The sequence below is a fragment of the Platichthys flesus genome, chromosome 24 (assembly GCF_949316205.1).
Source record: "Platichthys flesus chromosome 24, fPlaFle2.1, whole genome shotgun sequence".
NCBI classification, from domain to species: domain Eukaryota; kingdom Metazoa; phylum Chordata; class Actinopteri; order Pleuronectiformes; family Pleuronectidae; genus Platichthys; species Platichthys flesus.
In genome coordinates, this window is record NC_084968.1 from 10411163 (window position 1) to 10426395 (window position 15233).

The following is a 15233-nucleotide window of genomic DNA, read 5'->3' on the forward strand; positions in this document are numbered from 1 at the left end:
TGGTTGAGTTGCGTGTTACAGCTGTACCCCTAACCTCACGAATACATGAAATATATAATATAGGCTAAATTAAACAGATGTGGGTTGTCTGGACCAATGCTAAAAAAATACATGAATTAATTAATAGCAAAATCACGTTTTTGCAGTTTCAAAGAAAGAACATTTCTATATTTATTCTCTGACCGAGACTCTACAGGTGTCACATGTTCTCTTTTCTTTCTTTCTGGCACAGTGGGGCTTCCATACTTCACAGGTGTCGCAGAAAGAGACCAAACAGAGCGTTGCAGTGTGTTGAGCAACTTTAAATAAGCAACTGCACTTTGTCATCATCACCACAAACTGAAGCCTGTGGTTGAGAAACCAGACGCGCCAAAGCCAGAGAGGAGAACATGACTACAGCTTGATTCTTCTCTATCTATCTATCTATCTATCTATCTATCTATCTATCTATCTATCTATCTATCTATCTATCTATCTATCTAGTTAACGACGCTGTGTGGCTCCCCCTGGTGGTCAGACCCAGTCCCTGCCGTCTCACAGAGCCTGACTTTGTTTGGACTCTTTCTTCCTTCACTTCAGTTCATGTGATGTTTCAGATGATCTCTGTTTTTTATCTTTCAGAGGATGACAGGGATGTTTTGCTGCCTCCACTGACCTCACCACTGAGCACGTTGTTTGTGCCAAACAGGGAAATTCTCAGACCCTATCACGGAAAGGGCGTAGTTAGGCCTCATGTGTTGCTAGGTGGCCTCATCAAAATAAACAGTCCAGGACGAATAGCTTTCAAATGTTGCTCTGCACCGACCTCCAGTGGGAATATTACCTCCAGGCCCAAGGAAAAAAGGAAAAGAATCATGATTTCTAGAAACAAACATTCAACTGTTGAAAATTAACTTTTTCAACAGCTTTAAATTTAGCAAAACAAAACTTCCTCATTCTTGAGTCCCTAAAAATAACAATTCCTGGAGCGCGCCGGTGCGTCAGGAGCGCAGCGGTGCGCCAAAACAAGGAGGAGGAGGAGGAGGGCCTGTGCGTAAATGGCACAAGGCCCAGGCGCAGCAGTTGCAAACGCACAGGACAGAACGTGGGTTGTGACACGGGAAATAACACGTTGCTTCAGATGCATGCGAAACTTGTGCTGCTCGACAGGTTCGTCTCTTGACAGGAGATCCCCTACGCGTCTGTCCAAGCGTCAAGTCGTACAGGAGTCAAGGTGTCACATCCGGTGGGTTTTCACAAAAATAACCGCAATGAGACGAGTGGGTTGATTGGAAGCTGCAGAGACAAGGTTTGACTTTATAACCAATAGCTTCTTTGCAAACAGGGTTAGAGTTGATACGTTTTTACAGGACAGTATATGGACTTGGTTTATCATTGGTTTGATAAAGTTTACTGTTAAATTGACCTTTCCAGTTTTACTATAGCCTACAGGTCACATTGACCCGTTCATGTTTCTGTTTGCAGTCTTTAACACACACCATTCTAACACTGCTGGAGGGGTTCACTATCCAGACTCTGGGAGCTGGGAATCAAACCATCAACCCTTCGGTTAGCGGACACCCCTCTCTACCTCCTGAGCCCCTCTTAAGTGAAGCTTAAATGAAATAAATACCGATCAAATGTCCTTGATTGTAAAAAGGCTGAATTAACAGGTTCCACGTGTCACTTTAGTGTTAATATTAAAAATATTAGAAACAGATGCTGGTGAGAATCCGGTGGTTTAGGGGTTAAAGTTCTGACCAAAGGAGTTCAGGTCCGGCCAAAGACCTTTGCTTCATGTCATTCCTCATTTTGTCCCCTCCTGTTTCCTGTCATCTCTCCACTGTCAGCCAAAACAATCAAATAATACAAAAACATTTCAACACAGGTTTGTTGTGCAAGACCAGCGATCAAGATAAAACACAGGAGCAAAACCCCTTTTAGATAAAAACAAGCAACAAATGTACTTTTTATTTAGATTAACACAAATGTTAGTGTTAGTGCCACTGACGAGGAGCAGACTTCAATGACTTCCCAAAACAGTGAACTCCAACCAGGTCCATCGTTTTGTGCAATTTGCAGCATGTTTGTGTATTTGCATCTGTTGTGACTTTTTGCAGGAGCATGTGTTTTTCTTCTATTTGCATGTGGTCTCTTAATTTGCAGTGCGTGGAGCTGTCCAGGGTCCACCGCAGAACAGCGACAACGCTTGTTTCTTTAAAATACACAAATGGGTTAATGACAAATACTTAATTACAAGTTTTATTTTCAATTTAGATGTAATACATATTTATGAAATCAAGAACAATTTGTGTGAACAAGTCTAACTGGTTTTCAAACGGATTCAATTTTTAACAGCATTTTCAACACACGCCAGATGCCCTTTCTTTCTTTCTTTCTTTCTTTCTTTCTTTCTTTCTGTCTTTCCTTCTAGCATGTTTCTGTATTTACATGTGTTGTGACTCTTTGCAGCTCATGTGATGAAGTTGTTTTCCTCATTTTCTTCCATTTCCATGTGTTTTTCTAATAGACTGGTTTTTCTCAAGCTGCATTCTGTTGAGCTCTCTCGACCACCGTACTACTCCACACCTGTTACTCGCGTTTACTTTGAAGAGGCCACTTCCGGCCGGTGCCTGCGTGCCGCCGCGCCTCTTGACGCCTCCTCAGCCGCGCTCTCTGTGGGTGAAGCCGCAGGAGCAGCGCTTCCATAATGCGGCCGTGAGGTGAACGGAGGAGGAGGAGGCGGAGGAGGAGGACAGCGGCGTCTGCACCGAGCCCGTGTCCGCCCACCACGCACCGGAGAGCGGGGAGAGACAGAGAGAGGATCTAGCCACCATGTCGAACCGAAAGCACCGGGACAACCAGGAGATCTGCGCCCGCAAGGTCCGGGAGCTGGCCCAGTCCGGAGTAAACAAACACTGCTTCGAGTGCGGCCAGCCCGGGGTGACTTACACGGACATCACGGTGGGGAGCTTCGTGTGCACGTCGTGCTCCGGAATGCTGTGAGTACAGATCCCCGCAACAGCATCCACCGCACATCGCCCCCCCGCACATTGTGCCCCGCAGCGGCAGCAGCGTGATAGTAAGAGGAAAGTGGACCGGGGGCCTGTGACCGCATCGTGCACACACTGATTCTTTAACCGTGCGTCTCATCTGCGCCCTTTTTTTCCTGCGTAAACAGGGGGAGTGCTGGTGCGGAGGATGCGTGCACACGTTCATTTACGCAGTCTCTCTCTCTCTCTCTCTCTCTCTCCCTCTCTCTCTCGCTCTCTCTGTCACCTACTTGCTCATTCATTTCGTCATGGTGCAGGTTTGACACTACCTCTCTCTCCCCTCTCTTTCTCTCTCTCTCTCTAGGCTCCTATCCAGTGTGGGCGTGCACATGAGTGAGTGTGTATGTGAGTGTGTGTGTGTGTGTGTGCATGTTCAGCCTACAGTCCCAGCACTCCTCATCAGGAAGAAGGTCTCAGCACTGTTATTATTGCGCAATCCTGAACACCTTACAGCATTGTCCTACTTTGTATCCCCCCCACAGCATGGAGAACACACACACACATGCACGTGCACATGCACAGACACACTCAGATTGTGGGGATTGCAGGGTGTGTGTGTCTGTGAGAGTGGCACCTTCTTCCCCTGACACCTGTCAAACAGTTCCACCTGCTCCGTCCTCACGTCTCCTCCCAGAGACCAGGATTCACCGCACCTCCTCCTCCTCCTCCTCTTCCTCCTCCTCTTCCTCTTTTACGATTGAATCATGTGACTCTAAATCCCTCTCTCCATCTCTCCTCCATGTCCCAGGAGAGGCCTCAACCCTCCCCACAGGGTCAAGTCCATCTCCATGACGACCTTCTCCCAACAGGAAGTGGAATTCCTGCAAAACCATGGCAACGAGGTGAGTGAGTGACATCCTTCAGGTGACTGGGGGAGGGGGGGGGGGGGGACTTTCCCTGTGTTGTTTTGAACTTTGTGGGGTCGTCCAAGGTCACAAAGGCAAAACGCGGCTGAAGTTTTGAGCTTTTTTCAAACTTAGGATGTGGAACATGAAGCGTCCCCAGTTGGGACCAGTTCAACCAGTCTTTGTGGGCGAGCTGTTTTTGGGAAGAATGCTGCTGCTGGGTTTGCACGGTGCCAAGAAACAAAAGGGACCAGCTCTGTTTGTCCCACCCAAACCACCATCTATTTCCTTTCTGTGTCCTTGTGTGTGTGAGTGTGTGTGTGTGTGTGTGTGTGTGGGTGAGTGAGTGTGTTTCTATGTCGGGAAGACAGAGGTTCCCAAACTGTTTTTAAACCAGGGCACCGCTTCATAGAGAAATATCTCACTCAGTTCATTTCATGGCCAAAGATCTCTAGTAAAAATGTAATTTAAGAGATTTTCACTAAAACCTTTGTATGTTTATATAAATAACAACTTAGGGTGAGATTTCGTAAAACATTTAATCAGCTTATAATTTCTCGATTGATCCTTCAGGTCAAATGTAAGAGAATTTTTTTATATCACATAATTGTTTAAAACTCCAAAAATATCCAGTTTGGTTGGTCAATTCATATGTATCATTATATCTGTGAAAAACAACAACAATAATGATATCAATATTTGTGTCCGCTCTCCGGCAGTTGTATCTTATAAATCAATATCCAATTCTTTAAATGTCTATAATCCGGGATCAGTTGAGCCAATATAGCAAATATAGATATTTTATGTATTTTTTAATCAGTTTGAAGACGTAAACGTGATATATAACATAAATATGAAACTTCCTGTTGTGTAAAAACAAGAGGCACCAGACAGATCCCACTCTCACATGGGAACCACTGGTGAGGCCGGAGCTTACATCACACACATGAAGTGTTGGAGCGTTTTCAAGATGAGTGCTGTCCATTTTTATCAGCTCGCTGTAGCCCAGGATGTGTGAGTGTGTGTGAGTATGTGTGGGTCAAGTGTAATGTGAGGGTGGAGGCAGAGTGTGTTGTCCAGCTCTTCCTCCTCCTCGTCATCCTCTGAGGAGCAACCGGGGCCCGTCATGATTCACAGGCAGTAATATTTGCAGCACTCTGAATCCAGTGCTGGAGATGAATCGAGCGTGTTTGTGTGTTTGTGTATTTACGAGCGACTGGACGCGACTAAACGCCCAACAAAAGCAGCGATTGTTGTTTGATTTCATGCTCCAGCAATTAGACACAGACCCCACCCCTCCCCTTCTGATGCTGTGTGACTTTCAGCGAGCCGCATGATTTCTCACTTCTCCTTTCAAATGTTTGTTTGTGTGTGTTTGTGTGTGTGTGTGCTCAGATCGGGAGGAGGACCTGGCTGTGTGTGTTTGACCCAAAGACGGACGGCTGCTCCGACATGAAGGACTCTCAGAAGTTTAAAGAGTTCCTGCAGGACAAATATGAGAAGAAGAAATGGTGAGGATCGGTCCCGTAGCTAATTATCGTTTTTAAATTACTGATCACGGTGCTGCTTGTTTTCCAGATTCAATGTTTGGTGAGTAAAAGTCTCCGAAAGAAAGACATTTTCAGTTTTCTAAAATTAAAATGAAGAATTAGGGTTCAGTACATTTAGCTGGACGGCTACAACTCCGACTCAGAAACAGTAGCTCAGGGATAAAAGCTGCTTTCTGTGCCTGGTTGAAAAAAAATAGTTCTGGGTTTAAGCTTCAAGCCGTAGAAAATATCCTTAGTCGAGATGTTTGATGAATAAAGCGTTGATTGTGTTGTTTTTTTTCTTTTTCCAGAGGCTGCTTAGTCACACACACTCACTTCATGCTCCCATTATTCGCAGGCATTTCAGCAAGAGTAAGAACCGGAGGGACGTGGAGGGTCCGTGGAGCCCGGGGGTCCAGGCCATGCCCCCCTCCCATGGTCCCCTAGCGAGCCAGGCCCCGGCTCACAACCTGCCCCCCAACGCCAGATCGGCCCGGCCCCTGGTAAGAGGCTCACACGTGTTCTAACTGTGCATGACATGGATTGAGGGAGTGATGGAGATAGAAGTAAAGGGGAGAGAAAGTGGGTGAAGTGAGGAGGTGGCAAGTAGTTCATAGAGCCACAGGGGAGAATAGGAGGTGAAGAGAAGACCTGAGTCGGTTTCCACGCCGCAGCGGAGAGAGAGAGACGGATGGGGGGGAGGCGCCCAGGTATCCTCCACATCAAAGCTGCTGATCATGAATTATTGAGAACGCATGAAAGAGACTCACTTCTTCCTCCTTTGTCTTTTCTCTTCCTGCCTCCCGTCTGCTCCTCTCTCCTCCTTCCCTCCTCCTCCTCATCCGCTCGTCCATATCCAGTCCCAGGCCCAGCTGCCGCCGTGGGATCGAGTCCCCGCCATCTCGCCCGCCGACATGCGGATGGACGTGTTCACCGCCCGGCCGTCGCGCTCCCAAAGCTTCAGAGACCCCACTCTGAAAGGTCGGGGGGGGTTTGATCTTCATAGAGAGATTTGAACTCAATCTGATCGATGCCTTCACCCTTTGTTTCCTCCTCTCTCTGATTCAGACCCCACCCTGTGTGGGATAGAGAGACAGCGGCCAGGCTCCCTGTCCTCGGCGCTGGGGGCTCAGAGTCACGCCCCCTCCTTCCCCGCCCTCCCACGACCATCAGGTGTGTCCCCCACTAGACGCCTTGTTTCCTTTCCTTGTCTCGATCTAACCGGAAAAGTCTTATTTTGAAAAATGCTTCCGAATAACCCGTATTCAGAATTTCTTGGATCACTTATGGAAGGACATAGAGGGAGAAGCTCTTCGGCTGCATCTTGATTATGTTTTTCCATCATATCGGGTTCAACAACACATTCAACAGCCTGCCGAGGTGTCCACGAGCAGGAACAACAGTTTTGTTAACATGACACCAGTGACACTTACTCCTCTTTTATTCTCTCCTCTCCTCCCTCTGTTTCACCCCGCTCTCTTTCTCTCCCTGTAGCCAGTAGCTCTTTCAAAAACCACTTCACTTTGGGTAAGACACACGGCTCCAGCCGATGCACTTGTGTGTTTGCTGAATGGCTGCGATCAATAAGCTTTTTTTCATTGCTGCATCATTCATAATACATGGCCGACGTGCGAGCCTGTGGATTTGATTATAAAGCTGCTTTCAGACATGCACTGAAGAAGACATCTTAAAAATGTGAGGATGTAAATGTCCGAGCCAGTTATTTAAGAGACAACGCTGCTGTCAAGGACAATCTCAATCAAACGAAATATTCAGGCCCTATTTTTTGGACATTTCCCACAGTTCTTGTCTGTAAACGTCTTATTTTAAAGCAGTTTTTCGAGAAGACGCTGAACTCTAATATTTGATATTGTATATTTGTCTTCATCGGTCAGCTTTGCCCTCTTCCAAGCCCAGATCTGAAGTCTAAGAGGGTTGAGAAGACTCACACACATACTGTCCCCTCAGAGGAAGAGGAACAAGTTTAAAGTGACGCTATTTATAGGACATAGCTGCTGATATATATCTCCCCATGTTGGCATTGAGGCGCTCTGGAGCTATGTAGGGCGCAGCTGAAATCCTGCAACATACACTAACAATGTCACAAACAAGTATCATAGGGAGTTCAGGTTTGTATGTATCTGGAAACCCTCCTCTAGACGTATGATCACATTCTGAAAACACGCAGCATGTTTTATATCTACAGATGATCTGTGTCAGCTCAGGTCTGGTCTGGTCTCTGTCCCGACGGAGGAAAACAAGCTGTACTTTATTTACACAACCAAATGCAAACGTTGCACTGGCATGCTTTGTGGCTGATGCTTGATGAGGGCTTGCTAGCTGGAACCATGTGATTTCGTGGCTTTGTCACCGTCCAGCAATTGTACTTCTTTGGGTGTTTTTTGAAGAATACCCAGAAAGCTGCTTGTTTCCTGCTTGGGCTTAATTGTGGTACAAATACGCTAATTATTGTGCATTTAGCAACACTGGTCTTGTAGCATGAACATGTTAACGTAGCATGAGATAAAGTGCTTTATATTGCGTATGTTTTATGTGGTTAAACTTAAGGCTTATGCTTCTCTTTTTATCATTCATGAGACGTTCTGGACTTGGCTTGATTAAAATTCAATTTATTAAATATTATTCTTAATTTGTTTGTATCTTAAAAAAAAAAGATTTAAATGTTACTAAAAGTAAAAGACAATGTGATTTTCAAGAGTTACTAAGTGGGACATTTATTTTATCCTTGTGAGGCTCAAAATTAATTTTCAATCCTGGACAAAACAGCTGGAAAAAACTGTTTGTCGGGGCCATTAAGTTTCTATTCTGGGCTTTTGACCATCTTCCATGATCTTCCTGAGCAGATTGAATACTAATTGCTGCATAAATTAGATCACCTCTAATTCCCAGAGGAGATCTAATGGTGAAGCAGCTGAAGAATTATTCTCTCCTCCACGACCATTTAGAATCTGTTCCGGAGCTTTCTATCATCTCACATGAACTTCAGCTAAGATTGTTTTCTCAACTCTTCCAAAACAGAAGAAATTAGAAGCTTATGTTTATCTTAAAGAGGATAATAATATAAGTTTACTAAAAATTTTTCGTATTTGCCTGTTTGCTTGGTTTCAATAGATATGCAGTTTGAATTCCGTTAATATATGAACAATGCAAAATACTTAAATAAAATTAAGTATAACTTGTAAGGTCTATAAGCGACAGTTTGTGTGTTGCTCTGGAAAGCATCAGCAGAGCGTCTCTGCTTCCACCTGCTTCTCACCGACTCTGTGTTTTCTCTCCCTCAGGTCGCACGGTGTCGGCCTCGGGGACCACGGGGCCGTTCAGGGCCTTCCCCAAGTCCCTCAGTGTGGACTTCGGAGGTCTGAGTCACGCTCAGCCACAGGGTCTGCCCCAGTCGCTGTCCCAACCCCAGCAGCATCCTGCCGGCGGCAGCCAGACGACTCCACCGGTCGGCCGCCCCGGCCAGGACCGGTACGCCGCCGTGTCCCAGCTGGACATCGTCTTCGCCGACCCTCTACCGACCACAGGTTGGGAAAAGTTTGGATTTGTACCTGAAGTTTCTGAATGAGCTCGTTAAAGAAAGAAGACATTTTGTAAATGACGGAAACTACATTTACTCAGTTTGTGTTAGTTGTACTTGGACTTTAGAAGATTGAGGGTTTTAAGATTGAGGTACATGAGAGGGAATAAAACTAAGTACTGAGGTCCCGGTAGGCAGTATTTATCAGAGTATTTCCATTTTAAGCCACTTTATTATGTACTCTACTGTTGGGAAATCACCTCCCCATCACTATAGATTCATCTAGCTCTGGACTAAACCTCTTCAAGTGTTCAAAACTTTCCTGCAACTCAACCAATTGCAACAGAAACTTGCTACACATGCACGTATTGATCAGCATTAACAAATCCATAAAGCATTAAACACTAATAGATCAGTTGCAAAGGCCATTTTGCTGCAGCTGCTTTTTCTTCCAGTAAGTAGAGTTGTGACTGTTCTTATAGTAGCGCAGTATTTTGTATTGTTGTATTGTTGTATTTCTATTTTTGTATAAACTAAATGACCCGAGCACTTCTTCCACCGCTTGTTATAGATAGACACGGAGGCAGAGGGGGGGTTTGAGTGGGCGTGTGATATAGATTGTCACAGACGGCTCAGCTCGGTTGCATAACGTCCTCACTCCAAATGCCGCGGCTGAAGTCTGCTCATTGTGTTTGCTCCACACAACATGCACGCTCTCATTCATGGCTCCTCGTCGATTCTTTCTTATTTTTTATCTGATTTTGCCTCATAACAAATTGGCAGTAGGGCCACAAATATTTTGTAATTTGAGATTTTAACACAAATATCTGCACCTTTTTCTTCTTAGGTTTTCAAAACCGGCTACTTACTTTAATTTTAATACATTTTAGGGGAGTTATCAGGTTTTTTTAATCAAGTGGTTTTAGTTTAAACAAACACAGTTGTTAGTATATATGTTTTGTTTTATTTGAGGTATGAATTGTTAAAGTTTAATAGTCTCTATTAATGTGACATGCACAGACACATCCGGGAGAAATGACCTTCACTTTCAGACTTATACTTGAGTGAAAAGGTTGAACCAGTACTTATACTTTATTTTAGTCATTTTTTTAACACAAGTATATGTACTACTACTTGAGTAAAAGCTTTTGCCACCTGAGTTCTGATAACCAAGATGTATGGGTTTCATCACGTGTGAAGTCCTGAGAATGTCCTACAAGAGGCTTTGTTGTCTCCCCCCCCACCCACCCGCCCGCCCACCCCTGCCTGGCACAGGAAAGCAGGTTATTGATTTTCTGCTCCAGCTCCTTTTGATTCATATCAAGCTCAACATGGCGAGCGTGTTTTTATTCCGGCTGCTTGTTATACTCGTTTGTTCTCAGATGACTTACACGCTTAACGCTCGACTGTCTGAACTCATCGTGACGTGGCCGCTCGCCGCTCGGAGATCATAGCAGCACTTGATTTCTTAAATGAATTCTCCGTTTGAGCCCTGAGGTTGCACTGAAGTCTTGTTTGTGTGTGAAATGCTTGTTTTCAGCGCCACCTGCCGGCCCCCCGCAGTACAGCGCCATCTTCGGGAGCAGGCTCTCCTCCAGCTCCACTCCTGCCAGGTAGGAGGAGAGAGAAAGTTCCCTAATCTCGTCAAATCCGCGCGTGTTTGTGATGAGGTGACGTGACAGGTGGTTAGAGCGCCTGAGTGCGGAGCCCAGCAAAGGTCACAGTCTGATTGATCCTCTGTGTCTCCGCTTCCCCCCCCCCTTCAGTTCCCCCGGTGTCGATGCAGTGTCCAGCTCCCAGACCTTTGCAAGTAGGTACCGAGCCCGTGGGTCTGCACTGTATTTACAATCAGATCCTCAGTGGTTGAGATTCATCTGCAGTGTTGGTTTGAAAAGGCAGGAATGTTCCCTGTTAACCCCACACACTGTCTCTCGTCCCTGTTTCTCCCTGTGTGTGTGTGTCTGTGTGTGTGTGTGTGTTTCTCAGATTTCCCCAACCCATTCAGCTCCAGCTCCGGCTCAGGCACTGGCTCCCAGCAGCCTGTTGCCCTCTCCCCCAGTAACCCCTTCAGCAACGCCTCAGGAGGTGAGGACCCGTGTTCACACAGACGTTTCACTCTGCTGCCTCCTGCTGCTGAGGCCGGTCCAGATTCCAAAACATCAGTACACGTGTTTTAGACTTTTAAGACATACATTTTTTTTTAATGATTAATACATATATTTAAATGATGACGAATATGTTAACTTGATTATCAAAACTTTTCCTGTCAGATTGTTTTCAGTTTCTAGTATTGATTTGCAACATTGACACAATCCAGTTTCTGTATAAAGAAGAAAGTCCTTTCTCACAGATTTAGTTTTCAGTTTATTTGCAAAACAATTTGTCCCTCAATGGACAGTTGTAGAGGGAAGCTCCTAATTTATATTGTTTAACAAATAACAGTTTTGTTCACTTGAATAACAAAATAAAAGACATTTCTTTAAGTCAACACCATTACGGTTTATAGTTATATAAACAACCATAGCATACATAGTTATATTCCATATTTTGCAAGGAATCATGTGTTGTTTTCATTAACAGTAATTTGGTTTACACAATTATTATTATTTTTCAAAATAAATGCACTTAAGAAAAAAGAGACATTTCAACTCTAAAAAATGAGAATAAAATAAAAAGATGTCTGTGTCATTTACATCTCATCTGACGCTCACTGGCAGTCGTGTTATTTTAAATTTCATTCATATTAACATTCATGACTCTGTGTGTTGCCTTTTCTTCTCTCCAGGTGACTCCAGCCCGTTTGTCAACTCGCCCACCTCCGTGTTCCCTCCGTCCGCCTCCTTCCCGACGCCCACCACCCAGAATGCATTTCCTCACGAGTCGGCCAGCAGCCAGGAAGCCAATGGTAACGTTTATTATTATGTCTCCTGTCCTACTCTCAAGTTTTATGGCAGATTGTGTTTTACAGTGATTTTATTTCAACAGTGCAGCTTTCATTTTAAGTCACGAGGTCATTTTTAATAATTAAGGAGCACATGCGTTGTTGTGAATGTTCTTTCTTTGTGATAAATCTCTCCTGTAACAAGGTGGAGCAGAGGAAATAGAGCAGCAGTTTATTTATTGTGTCGTGCACGTACAGCTCCCTCGGCTCATATGACTTAATTAGACTCTTAACGAATATTGTTCAGTTGCAGAACCATTTTTCAAATGTGAACACAACTTCTTACATGGAATTCAGAACTTTGTTGTCTTTTCCAAACTCTCCCGCAAATAAAGTCCCCGCTTTTAGAACTCGAGTGTAATCATTCGACCACAAGGAGGCACCAGAGATTGTATTTTTTGTAAATACAGCCCACAAATAAAAAATCTGAAATATACTTGTATCAGATAAAAAGAAGACTTACTTAATCTTCAAGGAGACTGTTAAAATAAATCTGACTCTAGCTGAGGATAATGGTGGACCTGACAAGAAGCAGTTTTGATATATGAACTCTGGAAAAATTGGGTCCTCCACATTTTCCAGAGTTTGCCTTTCACATTTTCAGAACACTCATGGGAGGGTTGGCTCCTGGGTGGAGGAGGCAGGATGGCGTAAATCAAACCTTTTCGTTTACAGCACATTGCCATAAACACAAAAAGCTCTGGCAGCTCGTCGTCTTCGTGTCCGCCTCGTTTTTCATCCTCAGATATTTGTACACGTAGACGTTTTCCTGCTGTGTTCTCACATGAGCTCTCACTGGGATATTTTTTTCCAGAGAGATGACTGGAAAAGTCCTGAGAAACATCTGAAGGTCTGAAAGCTACTTTAGAAACACATCAGGTCCCAATCTGTTATTATTTTGATAATACTATTTAGGTTTAGGTTTGTACCATAAAAGAAAAGAAAGACAGTGTGTTCTGATAAACGACAGCCCTCCTCCACTCTCATCCTTACATTCAGTTATCACACCTGAGGAAATACAGATTCACACAGACAGTAAGGATCGGCTGCTGCTGCTGTCATCTGCAGCTCCTGGTGTCAGGGCCGAACTTTTTAATACTTCCAGGCTGGCGTTAGGTTGTAGGTTCGTCCGTGTAAATGAGAATTTGAACTCGAAGATGAACCGATGAGAATTTGATGGCGGGAGGTCACTTTGAACTTGTAGTCCTGTGAATGTGATGTATGATGAGCCCCCACAGGGAATCTCATTACATCTGGCACATACACTTCATAGTTTTGTTCAAAAGCCTAGACGAAAATTGTGTTACAGATGTAGAAATTAGAGGTCAAAGGTCAAGGTTTCCCTCATAAAACCTTTTTTCTGGCATTTTGAAGAACGAGTCGGGAGAGAATCGTTAGATTAATCCCCTCCAATTTGGCACGAATGTTCACTTGGACTCATTTTTCTGATGAGTGGATTCTATTTGAGTGGTCAAGGTCATCGTGACCTCACTAAACATGCGTCTGGACAAGTCTGATTCTTTTTAGGGAACCTCCTCACATGTTGACTTTTGACGTTTCAGGTTTCGCCTCCTTCCCTGCGTCCGACTCTCAGCCCAAAGTCGCCCGGCCGATGTCGGTGAACCCGTTTACTGTGAGTATTTGCCCCCCCCCCCCCCCCCCCCCCCCCTGCCTGGACGGCAAGTGAAGGGTGAAGTTCTCTTCTTCTACAAACCACTAGGGGGCGCAGTAAAGGCCTCGCCACTCGTTCTCACCCTGCCTCTCTTGCCTTCCAGGGGAATGTTTATCCAAGTCGAGGGACGTCGCGGAACCCTTTCATCTGAACCTCCCCACCAGCACCCCCCACTGCCTCCTCTTACCTCACCCCCACCCCACCCATCCCACCTCTGGTAACCGAGAAGTGAACTTGAGGCGTCTCTGCCATTTCAATGCCTCTGGAGTATTTTCATCCACGGGGAGGGGGGGTGCGGCGTCCCCTCAGGACCTGTGCCCTGAGCCCGCCCCCCCCACCACCCTTCCTCGCCGCCCTCTCTCCGTCTGTGTTTACGTGTTTGTAGAGGACAAAAAAAACAAACAAATGTGTGAATGTAATTTAGAAATCCCATGTGTGTGTGTTCGAGAGTGTTGGCTTGCTGTGTTTGTACGAGACAAGTGTCCAAAGGTGTGTGTGTGTGCCAGTATAGACGCCACCTCAGGGCTCTGTGGGAGTCACAGGGAAATGACGCCTCTATGATTTTTGCAGAAACAAACACTTACACACACACGTATGCATACATATACAGTATATATATTATACACATGTTGCTGCTGCTGCTACTTTGCTTTCATCTCCTGCTAAAAAAAGTGCAAAAAGAACTCCTCCAGCCCGGCCCGGTGGACTCCTGCCCCACTGCTTTGAAGAATCTCAGAGTTCTCCGAAAGGAAAAGCAAGTGGAGAACGGGACCCTGCCTCATGAGTCCTCTACAGATGGTTCGAACAGCCTTAACAGCCTCCTGATGCATGTGAGCTAGCGTCCACAAGCTAAGACGAGCCTCTCTCCGTGAAAGGATGCGTGGAACACGTCTGCATAGGCCACCGACCTTTTTCTTATTTTCTTTGGTCCATCGAAGGAGAATTTTTTGTTTTCCACTCTCAGGCTGCATGCGCTTCGAGGGCTACAAAGGAGATGCTAACTGAATGTAAAAGCAATTTCAGAATAACCTACATTAATGTGCACGTTAACGTCATCGCTTCATTGACCGGACCAAAATGTTCAGTTTGCTGTTTTGGGGGGTTTTATTTTATTTTTGTTCTTCCTCAGTTGACATGGAAGTTTATTTCTCTCATTTTGCCAAGAAACAAGAAAGAAAAGGAGATTCATGTCACAACGTCTTTGTAATGACAAGTGTCCATGTTCATAAAATTACGTCTGTTGCTTCTTAAGAATCTGGCTCTGGAGGTTTCTTCATGCATGTGTGTGTGTGTGTTTGTGTTTGTGTTTGTGTTTGTACGTCTGTGGAAGCTTTTATTCCAGTTTGCAACACTGACCTTGTGAGGACTAGTAGACCTCATGGGGACCAAGGAGGTTTTGTTTAGGCTGCGACACAAACCTTTGTGTGTTTGTGCACTTCTACTTATATCTTTGTGGGGAACATAGATTTTAGGGAGTGGGGATATTTGTCCTGGTCCTCACTTTGTCAAGATTTTCCTTGAGGGTCAATGTAAGAGTTGAGTCTCAGTTCGGGTTGTAGTTAAAGGCATTTATTTGTAAGTAAAGTTTATTTAATAAAGCAATTTTCTCAGAGCAAAGTCAGAAAGTGCTTCATGTGAATAAAATAAAAAACTCCAGAAAGGAAATTCTTGCGATA

The 15233-nt window shown here is 44.9% G+C and overlaps 1 protein-coding gene across 4 annotated transcripts; it reads left to right on the forward strand.

The window, feature by feature from the left end:
• The first annotated feature begins 1050 nt into the window (after nucleotides 1-1050).
• agfg2 (ArfGAP with FG repeats 2) lies at nucleotides 1051-14811 on the forward strand. 4 transcript variants are annotated; one of them, XM_062383650.1, is made up of 15 exons: nucleotides 1051-1288; nucleotides 2510-2981; nucleotides 3781-3874; nucleotides 5273-5388; nucleotides 5765-5909; nucleotides 6267-6387; nucleotides 6475-6579; nucleotides 6901-6933; nucleotides 8709-8951; nucleotides 10485-10557; nucleotides 10711-10754; nucleotides 10931-11029; nucleotides 11730-11849; nucleotides 13448-13518; nucleotides 13661-14811. In XM_062383650.1, the coding sequence occupies exons 2-15, from the start codon at nucleotides 2815-2817 to the stop codon at nucleotides 13706-13708; spliced, it is 1479 nt and encodes a 492-aa protein (XP_062239634.1). In that variant the 5' UTR covers nucleotides 1051-1288; nucleotides 2510-2814; the 3' UTR covers nucleotides 13709-14811. The 4 variants fall into 4 exon arrangements, with proteins under 4 accessions (XP_062239634.1, XP_062239633.1, XP_062239636.1 ...); XM_062383649.1 differs by having other exon boundaries at nucleotides 1051-1225; XM_062383651.1 differs by lacking the exon at nucleotides 1051-1288 and adding an exon at nucleotides 1952-2036.
• The last annotated feature ends 422 nt before the right edge of the window (nucleotides 14812-15233 follow it).